General features: G+C 41.5%; 1 protein-coding gene across 9 annotated transcripts in view; it reads left to right on the forward strand.

Annotated features, from left to right (window-relative positions):
* The window catches only part of ANK3 (ankyrin 3), a 207839-nt gene that overhangs the window by 143857 nt on the left and 48359 nt on the right, over nt 1–15623 (forward strand). For all 9 annotated transcript variants that reach the window (XM_027898271.1, XM_027898274.1, XM_027898272.1 and 6 more), the window contains 2 exons: nt 5529–5753; nt 8826–8980. In XM_027898271.1, coding sequence (XP_027754072.1) covers nt 5529–5753; nt 8826–8980 — 380 coding nt within the window. The remainder of the gene's footprint in view (nt 1–5528; nt 5754–8825; nt 8981–15623) is intronic.

A 15623-nucleotide genomic window follows, 5' to 3' on the forward strand; every position in this document is an offset into this window, starting at 1 on the left:
CTCAAATGTCCCAGCTCCTCCCAGGTGGTGCTTTCCACATTTCAGCACATCCTTGCTGCTTTCCCCCTGGCTCTCTTAGGTCATTTGTGACACGTACAACACACTTAAGCAATCCCACAGTCTGCTTACCTTACCTATCCTGAACCTGAAGTACCAAGACAGTACTTCCACACATCAAAGAAGGAAGTCAGGTTCATTTGACATGAATTACTCTTGCCACTGATATATTGGTTTGTTTTTATTTTGAGGACTGGTGATAGGCGAGGTGTAGTATCTTGATTAATTATCTCGATCCTTTAGGCCCTTATAGATTGATCATTAAATAATTTACTCCTGAACGTCTCTGGTAATTGAGATTAGATTGATTGGTCTAAAATTTTCTGGTTTCTTTTCATCCTGATACAGAATAGGTCTGGTGTTTGAATCCTGCCACTCCTCTGGGGCAGTACTTTCTGCCCTTAGGTCTTCAGCATGCTCACTAATGGTTCCAGCCCTCCAAAACATGTATTCTGTGGATAAGGGATCTTTCAAATCAGCTCCTTCAGATCTACTCCTTTGGTACATGAGCCCTCGCTAGTGTAGAGGTGATCTTTGCTGCCTAGAGGGGAAGGGCGGCAGACCTGCAGCATGGGAGCAAATTGTGGGATTGCAAGGGAGGGAGAGGAGATAGATTCTCCAAACAGGTACAGCTTTTCTGACCCATCATGTTTCTCATTTGACATATCAAGTGCATAAGAAATGATGCTCTGATGATTCAGTTCCTTTGTTAAGAAAAAAACCCCAAACAACAAGCCTCACTCTATTTTCTTTTCGGTTGTGGCCCTGTATTATAATATGATACTGTTTGATTTTCCTTGTTATCTTCACCTAGAGGCAATCACCAAAAGTTCCCTTCTAATCTTCCAGTACCTCAGCACAGGGTGCAGAGGATCGTGACTTTTTACATCACTTCTGTCAGTCTGTTTCTGAAAAGCAGCTCCTTTTCTGTTTGTTTGTGGTGCTTCATCTTTGTCCCCAGTTCCTTCTGTGGCCATGGCCAGGGGCACAGTGGCTGGGGTCACCTGCTGTCAGCAGCCCTCCTGCTCTGGGTGGCCCTGCAGGCAGGTCTGACCCCTCTGCTCTTTGCCTTCTTCATCCTCCAAGGGCTCCCTGATGTGCCGTGCTGGGGAGCTCCTCAGCTCCCTCGGGTCCCCCCTCTTTTCCCCATTCACCCACTGTCAGAAGAGAGCACCAATATTTGTTCCCATTTCTTAACTGAGGCAGAAGGGGAATTTTGGGAGCTGGATGTGGAGAACCAGCAACGTATCAGTGAAAGCTGAAGAAAGAAGAAATTGCTGGCAGTAATTGCAAACTCTTCTGGTTTTTCCTTTTTTCAAGCCAAGATAATGTTTTATGTTTTTCTTCTTGAGCTCAGATAAGTTATTTTGCCAGCATATATTTTGAACAGGGTCCATTGTAAGCAGTACATTGAAATGCGTCATGAATCTTGAGGCCTCTGGAAGGGTAGAGACCCTTCCCAAAATGACCTTCAGCTCTCAGACGTGAGCTTAGTCCTGCAACTTTCCCAAAGTAAAAAGTGGGTGTGCTCTCTTTGTGTTGCCTTTTTTAACTCCTTGGTTGTCTTATCTGAAAGAAGGAAATGAGTGTGTCACACTGCCTTCCGTATTGAGAAACTCAGAAATACTGGATCCAGTCTTGCAAGGTGGAATACATCAAATTAATTATGGTTTACTCCAACCAACCTCCTGTACACACAGAACTTATTTTTGACAGCAGTGTAATGAATGGCATGGGCTGATGCTCCTTTCAGGTGACCTGCCATACATACGTTCATACATTACGCTTTGGAAAATGAACTGCTTTAGAAAAGTGCAAGAACTGATTTTCCATGGCACAGTGGAGCATGTTTTGGGAATTCAGTGAAGAAGTTGTGTTGCAATAAATTCTCTGGTGACCTAAGTAAACTGTAAATGCTTTTCTCTTCTCTCTGTGATTCTGCACTTTGCAGAGAAATTGTGGAGTTGTGCTGACTAATTAAATGAACACTCCCTTTCAGATTTCTTTTTCCCATGCGTAGCATATTTTATATGACATATGTCATGATCTGTGAAGCAAAAGCCAAATAATTTCTAAAGCTGGCCTTCAAATGTGTTGCTTTTGTTATTTTTTGATTGTTACTTTTTCTTTGCACTTATTATTGATATTTTTTGTTGCTTGCCTCTAATTATCTTACATTAATTTTCCCATTTGCTTTCTAAATTATTTTGCAGCTATTCCTCTCCACTCCCCCAGTATGATTCAAGGTGATAACTCTGTGCTTTCTGTGAATCCTCATTTTCTTTTCTTTTCTTTTTTTTTTTTTTAACTTTTTTACCCACAGAGTGTGTGTAGATGTTTGTAGTGCATCCTCCCACATCCTCATATCCTCATCCCTTCCATGTACTCAAGTAGAAATGCTCATTAGCCTTTAGCCTTGTGTTTTAGAGATCACATTGTAGTTTCCATTATTAGTGCAACATTAATTTAGGTAAGCATCAGATACTAATGTGTTAGATAGAAAGTGCATGAAATACTGTTTGGAATTGTTATTGTTTTAAATGGTGAATTACTAATTTGAAAACTAAACAAGGAAATAATTAATACGCTACTGACAATGATTCTTTTTATATGGGAGCAATATGCATAAAAGCTGATCTGCTGCAGGTTTTGTCCTCACTGAAGGCTGCAGTGTGGTGGGGACACCAAAGCTGTGAGGGGCTGGTTCCTGCCATGGGGCACAGGCTCCTGTCAAGGGTTAATCTACCCCTGCTGTGAGCAGTGTGCAGTAGCAGTGCAAGCTCCAGGTTGCCAAGGCTGGACTGACCTTAAAATCTACAGCCTAAACACACCTGTTAACTGGTGGACTGATTGTTATAGGTACTTAGCTTTAATTTCTATTGATTTTTTTTAAAAATTATTAATTTAAGTCAGTTGATTTAGCTGCCTAGAGATTTTTTGACATCACACTGTCACACATCCTTTAAATAGTTTGGATTCAGAAGGCAACATCTTATCTGAGTGTAAGTTTTGGCGTTTTTACATTAGATGAAAACCTCCTTTTCATTATTAATTCTGAGATGGCTTAACAAGCCTGTAATCATGTACATGATAGGCAGCTCTCCAAAAAAATTGCTTTGTACCGAGCCATCGGGCCAAGACCAACCTGACCAAGCTTCCCAGGAAGATCCCCCATGGTGCATGGGCCAGATGTGACTCCCTGGAGCTGCTGCAGCATCAGCTCCAGCCAGGCACCCCCTACACTTCCATGTAGTCTGAAAAGGCCCCATTTTCTCTGCAGACAGAAACTGTGCACATGGCACAAGATTTTGGTGGTTTTGGCACCAAAGCACCAATTGCAGCAGATTCCTTTCGTTATTCTCCCTTCGATGGTCAAGGGCTGTGGGTCACTGCTCAGTATTTTACTTTGCTTCATAGTAAATTTAGATGGATTGCCTTGAGCTCTCTGCACAGCTAGTCATGGCTCCTTGCCAGCTCTGAAGACCCACCACTGGCCTGCTCTTCCACTTGTTCAGTGGCATCTGCCTGCTGCCATCAGGCTTTCACCATCCACCCTATGGAGCAATGGCAGACAGAAAGAGCACCATAAACGTGCTGACAGGCCAGTAGTGCTCAGAGAGGGAATCAAAGGTCCAGGCTCTCTAGAGCTGTCTCTGCCTGCTACCGCCTTCTGTTAGCAAACAGAAAAGTGTTTCAGTAAACAGAGTTTACAGACATCTAAGATCTTGTGGTCCATAAATATTAGGATTATCATAACTTATAGAGTATATAATTTAAAGATGGAGCATATTGCTTTTGACAGAGATCCAGTATTTATGGAAAGTGCTTGGTTAGCCAAGATCCGGTCCCACTGAAACAATTCCTCTTATGAGGAACTGGGATGCCCTAGTGGCAACATTTGGAGTGTACAGTATATTTATCTAGGAGAGAAATGTGGAACTTGGATACAACTTATCTATATGAAAACTACTGTGAAATACCATGCTTCAGCACTGTAAAATGTCTCGGGCATAAGAAATGATAAATTTGGATTAGGATCATCTTAGAGAGCTCCCCATCTTTACTGATGGATTTTGAGTTGAAGAAAGGCAATTTAGCAATTTCTCGATCTGAAATTCAGTGGGACAACATTTCTGTCTTACTTCATATATTTACAGCTTGTGTCCCCACTCACCTCTCTCCTGCAGACCACTAAATACCAAATTTTGATTATGCTCCTGCTTTTGTGCAGATTTTCCCCACGAACTTTGGCCAGATTTCTGAATGCACCTTATTTGCAGGCTTGTCCCAGCTGCAGCTTTTGATATCCTGCTGGTCTCAAAAGCATATGTAACAGTCTTGCACAAATTCCCAATCATATTTCAGAGCATCTGGGGGCTTTTTTAAAGAATCTTCACAACCCCCCTGGACTACTGGCTCACACCCTTAGTTCAGTTTATTGTAGGGAACCAGGAAGTTGAATGGATTCACCTGTTAGTCACGTGAGGGTTTAGTTCTGAAGAGCTGGCAGTTTTGGCAACAGCCTTGAAAATAGTGAAACCCTATGACAGATGTGCATATCATACAGAAGGAACAAACAAAAACTGTATTGGCTTCAGGACTGAGTTAGTAACTTATGTCCCTCTTGATACCAGCTTGTTACTGCATCTTCTACCTGAAGCTATTCTAATATTAATTCTTAATATTAATTAGTCCCTTGCTAATAGAAAGGATTTTATTTAAAAAATACCACTCACCACTTAAAAGTATAGTTTCTTACTCTTCTGTTGTTAAATGGAAAACTATGCATTGGAATGACACTAGCAAATGGGAATTTTCTTTAATGCCTTTTTGCTAATGAATATCATCTTCAAAGTGAAGTAATGGCATGATTTCCTCCAGGGAGCCAAAAGACTAAAGGAAGTTAGGTACTTGATAGTTGTCACTCATGTTCCCCATCAGTGGAAGTCCTCAGTAGCCTGGACTGACTGTCACCTTTGGTGACAGCACTTGCTCTGCCAGCCCTCAGTAGTGTTTGCAGATGAGACTGTGAGGAGATTTTGAAGGCCGAGATCCCCCAGATAATAAGCATTTTTGATATTCCTTTGTCTACACTGTCTGGTTCCTTTCTGCATGTCAGGCTAATTACTCTCATTTGTGGACGGTGGAGCTAACGGTAACAGAGGGATGTTTTAAAATCCTAACAAACCACTACTAATACCCTACTTGTGTACTCTTTCAATCCAAATTACTCAGTAGCACCTGATCATTTCATCATGATGTTGCTAGACCTTTAGCAATTCCTGCTTTTGATAACCAATAGTTAACATGTAAGTATAAGCTTTAAAAGAATCTCCATGTTCTTTTTAGTTAGGGTGGGATCGGGGAGATGTTTCTAATCATGTTTTAAAGTCTGTGGCGGTTGACTTTTTTTGCTGATCTTCTGCTCGTTTTGTGACTGTTTTTGTTGACGTGTTTCCTTTCTCCTGCAGTTTTCTGGTTAGTTTTATGGTTGATGCACGTGGGGGTTCGATGAGGGGTAGCCGCCACCACGGAATGAGAATAATCATCCCGCCACGCAAGTGTACGGCACCGACCCGCATCACCTGCCGCTTGGTGAAGAGGCACAAACTGGCCAGCCCACCACCCATGGTTGAAGGAGAAGGATTGGCAAGTCGACTGGTAGAAATGGGGCCAGCAGGGGCACAGTTTTTAGGGTGAGTTGTTCTACGAGTTGAATTGTTTACACTCATATTGCACCTTTATCCTGTGGGTCTAAGTTAGTTAAACATTGACTCTGCCTCATCTGAGCATGTAACATGGGCTACTTAACTTAAAACATTAAAAAATGCCAACCTGCCATTCATTCCAGAAAAGTACCCTTGTATTTTAAAGGGAGTTTTGCCTCTATGATGACTGCAGGATGGAGAGGAAGGTAAGGAGTGCCATGAAAAGGCCAGGGCCCTCCCTCATCTACTCATGCAACCTGCCTTGGAATTCAGGAGGATTCACACACCTATAACACAGGTTTTGACCCCCTTGCTTGTAGAGTATTTAGAGAAACAGCACTGTCACAAAAAAGTGTCTTAAAGACACCCACAAGGACCCAAATATTGAGCTGTGTTTGCAGTGTGTGCAGGGCTCCCTCTGGAGTTGCTGGGAGCTGCTTATCTCTGTCTTGTGGAGAAAAGCCACTTGGAGTGAGGGTGGAGCACTTACTTTACAGTGGTAGTACAAATAGTATAAATGCTAGGGACTGACTTTTTAAGAGCTTAAAACAGGGGAAACAATCCACTATGATGTGGCCTTTTTTTTTCCCTAATTATAAATTTTGTTCATTACCATTAGTGGCACCCTGGTGTAAACTGCTGGTTCTGTCGGGAATGACAGTTTGTTCCTAATTTCCCCTTCTCGTTTCTCTTCCTGCTGCATGGATGTTATTCAGTAAACTGCATCTTCCTAAATCTCCTCCCCCTCTAAATGAGGGTGAGAGCATGGTTAGCCGAATCCTGCAGCTTGGTCCACAAGGAACAAAATTTATTGGGTAGGATATGTACGGAAAAGATACAGAATGTCTACAGTTTTTCTTTCGTTTCCAATTTTTTGTTATTCCCATTTTTATTTTTTTTTAAGTTCTCCAAAACTTTCAGTTGATTTCTGTCACTGAAAGAGAATCATAGTGGCTTGATTTTAATATAGCTCTGCTACTACCTTGTGCTTATAGGCATGTAAAATTCACTGCCAGCATTCTGCTTTCATAACTTCTGTGCTTTTGTAATTTTTTAAATTTGAAGTGTTTCTACTGCATTAAATACATCTTAATACACAGTGACAGTCCTTTAAGTTCAATCCTGTGGTAGAGAAGGTATTTACAGGCCTTGAGTGAGTCTGTTTTGGGAAGAGCATTTGTAAAATGTTACCGCATAAAGTCTACTATTTATAAAAGATTATTTAGAAAAAAACATTATTGAGTGAATGAATTCATTCAGCAAGGTTGGAGCAATACTGATATTTTCAACCTGCAAGAGGCATCTTGTTAAAATAAATTTATAAAGCCAAATATGCAACACAAAGGAACTGCAGCGTGTAGTTTGAATATGTAAGAATGTTTCCTTATGTTTTTGACTGTTGTTTTCAAACCATATTGTGAAATTTATTGCATTAGGTTTTCAAAATATTGCTGAGTGTTTGGTGTTCCAAACCTGTTCAATACCTTCTCACTGAGTATTCTCGTTAAATGTCATGCACAAAATTGTGTGGTTTCTAAATATTTACAGAGACAGTATCTGAAATATTAGCCTGCAAAGATTGTACTCTAGTGGTAGTTTTCAGTTTGTACTCTTTTTGAACTAGAGTGAATATCTTAAGCAATGTATTTGAATTTTTGGTATTTACTTGCTGTGCACAATGGGAGACAGCAGCTACATCCCTATTTTTTGTTAAAGGACTTGAGATTAGAGTAATAGCCTGGGTGTTCATGAAAGCATCTAAAATATATATGTATTACTCTTTTTCTATTTTCATGGGAAAAAAAAAAAAAAAAAGACTAACTCCTCTCCCTTGGTATTTAATGTGAAAACTGGACTTCCAGCTAGTTTATTATCCCTCATGGTGGCTGTTGTGATTTCATGCTCAAGTACTTGGTTAATGCAGCCAGCACCTTTCAGGTGCACAGTACCACAGAAATGCTGTGTAATTCTCCCATCATGCGATGCTGCTTGTAACAGAGTTATTACAAAGCAGTTAAATCCTTTACAACCTCTGTAGGAAAATAATGATACTGTCTATTTAAATGTCTTAAAGCTGCATAATCCATAAATGTTCACTTACTGTGTGATTTCAGTCAGTTTGTCTTAGCATACTTTAAAATGCATATCCTGCCTGTGAAATGTTTGGCAAAAGTGTCTGTTTTGTTGAGGAATGGCACATGAAGTGAATGGTGGTTTCTGTTGGTTGTTCATAAAAACTGTTCAGTAATGCACTTGCAGTCCTCTGTTGAAGATACATTGTCTGGTGACATAGGTGTGTTCTTAACCACCTTCTCATTCCCTTCTCCCTGAAATGTTTGACAGTAACTAATATAAATGTGGTTGTGATGTTGTTTAACCCAGAGGAATCCCTTCTGAAAGGATCTAAAGGTTCCCCAGTGATGTTTCCTGTGCAGAGGTTGCAGCTGTGATGCTGGGCATGAGAACCAGAGTGAAGCTAAAGAGAAACAGTCTCTTTTATTTCACAGGATCTGCATCAACAGAGAGCCAGGGAGAGCTGTGAAAAGTTTGGGACTTAGTCTGAAGTTTAAAATCTGCACACATGCATGGTTCCTGCTGCAGTCAATGGCTGTTGCATGCATTTGGATAGCCAGACTGTTTCTGAAGTGACTTTGTGCCTTCAAACTCCCTGAGCCAGATCTGAATTTTGACTATGCTAATGCCAATTAAAAGTTATCAATGCTGCGTGTGCTGGAGGCAGGTTGGATCACCTACATGCTGGGATAAATGAATGGGGAGAACTCTCCTTAGCAAAAGTTGTCACTTTTGTTTCTTTCATGAAGGAGATCAAAAGATTTACACAAAAAATGAGCTATATATATTAATATTTTCAAGTTATCTGTTAATTACAGTTGAAACAATAAAGGATTGTGCAGCTTTGGCAATTTTAAAAACATTTTTACCATAACAGCATTAACTATTTTAAATGACTATAGTTTTCTTAAAGTCTTAAGACCCATATGAAATTAAGGGCAGTGGGGAAATATAGGGTTAAAAATAACACGATTGCTTTTTCTCTAGCCCTGTCATAGTGGAAATCCCTCACTTTGGATCAATGCGAGGAAAGGAAAGAGAACTAATCGTGCTTCGAAGTGAAAACGGGGAAACATGGAAGGAGCACCAGTATGACAGCAAACATGAAGACTTAACTGAAATACTCAATGGCATGGATGAAGGTAAGGATTTTCTCCAAGCTTTAGCAAGCCTTACCTTTGTGCAGGCTTGTGAACACGAGCTGACTAAAGCAACCTAAAGTAAAACAGTGCAGGGGATATCTGACTTTGGGGAATACAGTGTGTGTTCCATATTAAACTGGTGGAAAAGGTGTAAAAAGAAATTGTTCTGCAGTGGCCTGGAGTCATCCTGAAGTGAGTGGTAAGTGTTGGTCTGAAGCCTTGCCAAGCTTAAGCAAAGCTGCACAGTTGCTTTACAACGTGAATTTGAGAATAACACCCAGCTGGAGGTAAGTGTGTCTCAGCTGCTCAGGCAGGGCCACGAGAAGGTCATTCCAAACCAATGATGAAGTGTAAATATCAGCTATATTAGGCTTTCCCACAGATGCAGACCTCAGCCCATAGAGCATTCTTCTTTGAAATGGTGGCGTTAGAGATTGCCTCCCACAAATACTCAACCTGCCCTCCTGATGCCCATCTGGGAACTCTGGCTCCTTTGTTTTGCTTGGAGGTTGCTGTTTATGTGAGAGTCCCAGAAGATGAGAGGACCCAGCTGTACACAATCCATCAGAAGACACTGTGACAGATGGTCCCTGAAGACATATCGTGGGCAAAGCCAGGCTGGGGCTGCAGTGATTCCTTGGCACCACTGCTTTCTTTTCCTAGCAAGTATTTTAAAGTCCTGATAAACCGTTGCTTGAGGCCTTTGCATCTCAGTGTGAACGAAATAGCTTGAGGTTTGAACTTGGTTTTCTCTAAGGGCTTATCCTCAGGATTTTCTCTGGATAACCTCCTACAGAAAGTCACAGTGTGGTGGGGCACAAGCTGCAGGGAAGTGCCTTCGTTATCAGCAGAAGTGTGTGAAGGAAATGATCAGGCTGTGGATGGCAGCTCTGGGAGGTATCTGCAAGGAGACTCTGCCTTTGATCTCCTCCTCTCCTTGTTTGAAGAGGGCAGCCCCAGCTGAAGGCAAGCCTTGAGAATGTGGGGAGTAGTGCTGCTGTAGTGGTGCTGGGCATCTGAAATTTAGTGTTTTTACTGGTTTTCTGGTCATGTGGGAATGGGAACAGCAGGATAGGCTTGTGTAGTATTTACACTTCAAAGTATTTGAACTGTATCTCAGCTTGTAGAAACAGAGCAACAGCAAAGATCTGCTTGTTACATGATGATCTATCATAGCTATTTATTTCCAAATAAATATAATTGAAACAATCAATCAGGAGGACAGAAACACTGCAAATGTTTTTTCAGTGGCTTTGGAAAAATAAAATAAACCTCATCACAGAAGAGTACATAAAAGAAAAGCAGTGGGACAGGTGAAAGACTGAGCACAGCCCAGGATACTATGGCCTGGGGAATTATAGTTGCTTCAGGATTAAATGCAGTAGCTGGAACCTCTCAGAAAGAAAAATCTCATCACTGCCCCTCCTTCTCTGCACACCAGCATGAGATTGAAGTGATGATTTGGTATTTGGGCGAAGTAGCGGTGCCTTTTCAGTGATGAGGTAATCAGCACTGATCACCAGATTGCTTGTTTTCTTTTCAAACTGAGTTTGATTTGATTTCAGGGTAGGAAATCTGGGCACAAAAATACTATTCTAAAGTGCTCCAACTTGCATCACTTATGAAAGGGCTCCAGAGGTGCCATATGGATAAATTGACATTTTACAGAGAAGAGCTCAATAAATAAAAACTCTTTGAGAGAGGTGGGCATGAAGTCCACGGTACTCAGAGCCTAAAATAATAAGCTTCACAATTTGTAACCACAGTACAACTTTCTGATCTCTTGAGGGTTTCAGGTGGCTCTTTCCTTCTGGGGAACTGCTGTTTGAGGTTAACGGGTGTACGTGCAGCCAGTGAATCACAGAAAGTGTGGTGGACATTATTCCCTTAGAGCGAAAATATTTGGCACCTTAAAAGCCAAACCTCAGGAATGGCTTTTACAAATCCAGGCAATCATTTGTGAGAGGAAAAGGAGAAAAAATACTGCAGGCACACCCACTGTGTCCATTATTTGTTCAGTTAATTTTAGCTTAATCCTTCTCTAACTAGGAAAATAAAACAAAAAACCCACCCTGCATTAAAATAGCACAAGAGTTTTGACTAAATTCCAGTCTAGTTAAATGACATCTTTTCAGTGTAAAAGGTCTTTCAAGTGATGACAAAAAAAAAAAATTACAAATATGTAGAATTGAGTGACCTGGGTTTTTTCATCTGAGCTTTTACTGGTTTGTTAGTAAATACCACACTTAGACTTGATTCCAGAGGGGTATCTTGCATTTCAGAAGCCACAACTTTGGAAGAAATTTTATTCCAGGTATGAACTCTGGAGGCAGAAGCAACATTTAATTTAAATAAAGAGCAGCCACAGAGTCATTTAGAGAAGTTCATTGTTTCTTTGCGAGAAAATTCATCTGCATAATCATCTCTTGAGTGCCATAGGGTGCTGCAGGAGTGCCCATTTTCTGTTAAAAGCAGCTGGTGCATTCTGTGGTAGACCTGCTGTGATCACTAGTTCTTTCCTACCCATGTAGTGAAGGAGGGCAATCAGACCTTTATTCCCGGCTCCAAGTTTTTAATGATGCAGTTTTCTTCTCTATTTTGTTTTTCTTGTTTTGCTCTCCCACTTAGCTAGCAGGGATGAGAGAGCAAGGACATCAAGCTCCCCTTCCATGAGGACTGCTGGAAACCTTCTGTTCTGTACTGGAAGCAGCACCATCTGCTGGAAAACCTCGTCTTAGACCCAAAATAATCCAGAGCAGGAGGCACCGCTTCAGGGCTAATACAGGATTAAATAATAGCAGAACTTTTGTTTTATTACCATAAAAGAACAATGAACTGTGATGTAAAGAGTCAGTTTTTCTTTGGTGCAACCAGATTTCTGCTTAAATAGATTTTATTTTAAGGATGGTGCTGTCCTTAAGCAAATATAGGGCTGAGGGAATACAGGGAACTTGGCTTTTTTAGGAATAGGAGGAGTGTGTCTCCAAACACAAGGGCAGCAATTCACAGCTCTCAGCCACATTACATTTATTTATACTTGAACCAAGTAAAATATCTGTATTTTTAAAATTTATTATTTTTAGGAAGAAGCTCTCTGTCTTGTAATTGGCAAATATGATACATTTTCCGACAGGCTCCTTTTAGATATAACTTGTGTTTTCTTTTTACATTCCTGCACCCTTTAGAGGTACCCGTAGACAAATTGTGGGCACAAATGCACACGCTGAGGTAGCTAATCTTTTGACAGTCATTTGCAAATGAGTGAGCCAAGAAATGCAAATATTTGTGGCTACAGTATGCTTGCAACAGCTGTACAGTGTGGTTTCAGATGGGAAGCAGGAGTTTTTACACAACTACTTCTTTGAACCTACAGATCAAACCAGGGTGTGAGCTTGTTTATACCTGAAGTTTAAAATACCACCATAAGTCACTCTGCAGTGATTTTGCCACGTTTCCGGGAAAAGTTTTTAAACATATTGCTGTTAAACCTTGTGTTGTGAATGACAAGATAGGACACTGCATGAAAATAGACTTGAAGGGCATTGCCTTATTTGAGGATGAAACATCCTTGTGGCACTGGGAGTGTCTAGCTGTGTATATGAAATACTGAAGCTGGCAGTGTGGGTCTAGTTACCAACATTTTTAAGACAAATCTTACTGCCCTCAGCTTCTCCTTGCCTCTTGCCACGTGCTCTTTCTGCCTCCTTTGGTTTCCTGTATTTTTCTCCATGTGAACGCTGCCTCTTGTGTGTCACACTTTTAGTGGCAATAATTTCCTAATGGGCACATCTCTGTGTGGGGAAAACTTGTGTCCTGTGCTCACCCCACCTTGCAGTCTGTGCATGGTGACAAGGTCTGCTCTGGGTGGGGGGGTTGCAGAACTCAGAGAGCTGTTCAGTCTGTGAAGTACAGATGAGATTTGCTTTCTCAGTGCTGGCAACATTCTTTTAAAGCCCTGGCAAGGGAAATCAGATACCAGATCATGCAAAGACATCTTGAAGCTCATGAAACAGCCAGGTGTTCTGGGACTTGTCTTATTCCATTTCTAGTTAGAAGACTCTTGCTCTGTGTTACCTTATCTGAAAGTAAGAAAGGTATTAGACACAGGATGAACTTGATCCACAACCTCCTCTCACCTGAGACAACTGGTGTGATTGCTTTCCCTGACCTGAGACACCCTGTGTGAGGGTCCTCTCTGACTGTGGAGGACATGTCTGGGTTTCTCTCCTCCTGTCCAGGAATCTCAGAGCAATGGTCTTGTGGCAGCATGGACTAGAGAGTAAGAAGGTGTGGTATTCTTTTCTTCCCTCCTTCTCTTTTCTCCATCTCCTGTCTCCTCCCTTAGTCCCACCAAACCATCAGAGGATTAGTGTACCATACACACGAGTGACAGGAGTGTGCATGTGCACAGAGTACTCACAATATCTTTCTCCTGGCTTACTGAAACTTACTGGCCATAGGCGATCTTTGGGCTGCTAGCACAAACCTGGGAGACAGTGGCATCAGGAGATTCTTCCCAATTCTGCCACTAACCTTTCTGCTTTACCTCCTCCTGCTTTGCCATCCCTATCTGTAGGATGGGGTGTATGGCATACTTCTCTGTGGCTAAGCCCCATTTGCTGCCAAAACCCCACCAACTAACCGAAAAATCCTTTGAGATTTTTAACTGCAACACTTTGCACAGGAATGAGATGTCAGCAACTGAAGAAAATAGTAGTGATGATAACTCTTCCTGTGAAATGCATGAGGTGTGTTCCCGAAATGTGACCTCTCCCAGGACTAGTTTTCCCTGTTCCATTAATTCTGTCATGCTAACGCTGCATTTCTCAGGGCAGTCAGAGAGGTGGTTTGATTGCTCATCATCTTTTTTTTTCTGTTAGAGGGCAACTTCATATAGAAGCTTACACATATATTATCCAAACATAACCTCCGTGTATGGAGTCCATCTCCACTCCATGCCCAGCTGTTGCTCTGCCACTCTAATCTCCACATCTTCCTCCTCTAAAGGAAAGTGCCTGCCAGGCTCAAAGGGTTTTGAAATGTTCTTATATAAACCACTAATTATCTACTGCAGGAGAATTTTAATTATCCTTCATCTCTGTGAGCATTTTACAGTGGGTTTAGTCTGTAGCAACAAACAGGAGACGATTAGGATTAACCAACCAAGATTATACCTGCCTGGGAGTTTAAGAATCCAGTTTGTCTCCTGCACAAGCCACTGCTTCCAGAGGCTGCAGGCAGAATGCCTAATTCATTAGAGGGCTCCAGATATCAATCTCTGAGTCAAAGTAGTTGGAAGCTGACATAATGATAAGAAATTACCCTCTTCTGGTAGGTACATATATTCCACAGCAACAGTGTGTGATCAATCCAAACTACCTGCTGAATGTTTTAAAATGGAAAACTGACATTTTACCAAATTTATATTCTAATTCTTTTGGAACTGTAATTGAGCTTACATGTTCAGAGCAGGAAAATGGCTCAGTCACATAAAGTGTTTTACAAGTGTCTTTTGTCTTAATAATATTTCTGGTCTTCCTGCTCTCTCTTTGCTGCATCTGATAGAAAAGTCATTTCTCGAGGAACAAACTTTCTTTAGTTGTGCTGTTTTTAAGGAGGAAAATAAGAGCTGAAACTTGTGGGGTGCTGGAATGAAACTCAGTTACAATAGATAAAAAGTCTGAGTGCAAGAACTTACAGGAGAAATGCATGACAGTTGTGTAATTATCTCCATTCATGAACAGTGTTTATATCAAAGGGATCTCACTATTGCATCAGCAGCGCAAATACACACACACACACACACGTATAGTTGCGTAAGTGGTTATATTTCTGACCCAGATTTTCCCCAGTGAGTATATATCTGTGTCACATACACAATTAGTTAATATGGGTAGATACTCTATGCACCTTTCTGAGCCCTGGCGACCCTACAAACTGGGAATGTGGCTGAGAGAGAGAATTGTTGGTGACCTGGTTCTGTTTCAGATATGTCTGAGGATGCATTAGGTTTCTCTAGGAACTGAGGGGCACATTGCAGTTATTTTGGGGCAGATAACCCGGTGGCTGAAAGCCTGACATGGGAAGGGAAGCTCACTATGGTTTTGTTGGTAGTGCTGGGATACAGAGCTCTGTCACTTCCACAGTTTAATGGAGAGCACAGTGTCTCCTCAGGATTATATGGATGTCAGTCTGGCAAATAACTGTCTGAAGTGCCTTAGGTGGCCAAACTTTGGAGTGCACACCTGGCATGAAGAGAGGGAGTTCATGAACTGATTTCCTGTGGTTTTCTGCATGTCGGAGCTACATGAGGGAAGAGGCTGGGAATAAATGTCTTTTGAAGTTGTGCACAGACAGATCGGTGCACTTGTGTGCTTCTAGATAGAGATAAGAGAGGGAAGAAACTTGACTATCTCCTTCAACCCTCCTTGGACTTCTGTGCTGTGTGACAAACCTGCCATCTTATGGCAGGTGCTGCTGCAGAGACTGTCACACCTGAGCACTCAGGTGTCCTGGCAGATCTGTGTGTCTGGTGCTGTTGGCCCTCATTGTCAAGATATATTCCAAAGTTCACAGAACAAACCAAAACCTGATAATTCATATCACTGAACATTGGGGGTTTTTTCTCCTGTAGTAAAATAAA

Source organism: Empidonax traillii, unplaced genomic scaffold (assembly GCF_003031625.1).
Source record: "Empidonax traillii isolate 1590-97213 ecotype Southwest subspecies unplaced genomic scaffold, ASM303162v1 scaffold588:size748185, whole genome shotgun sequence".
NCBI lineage: Eukaryota > Metazoa > Chordata > Aves > Passeriformes > Tyrannidae > Empidonax > Empidonax traillii.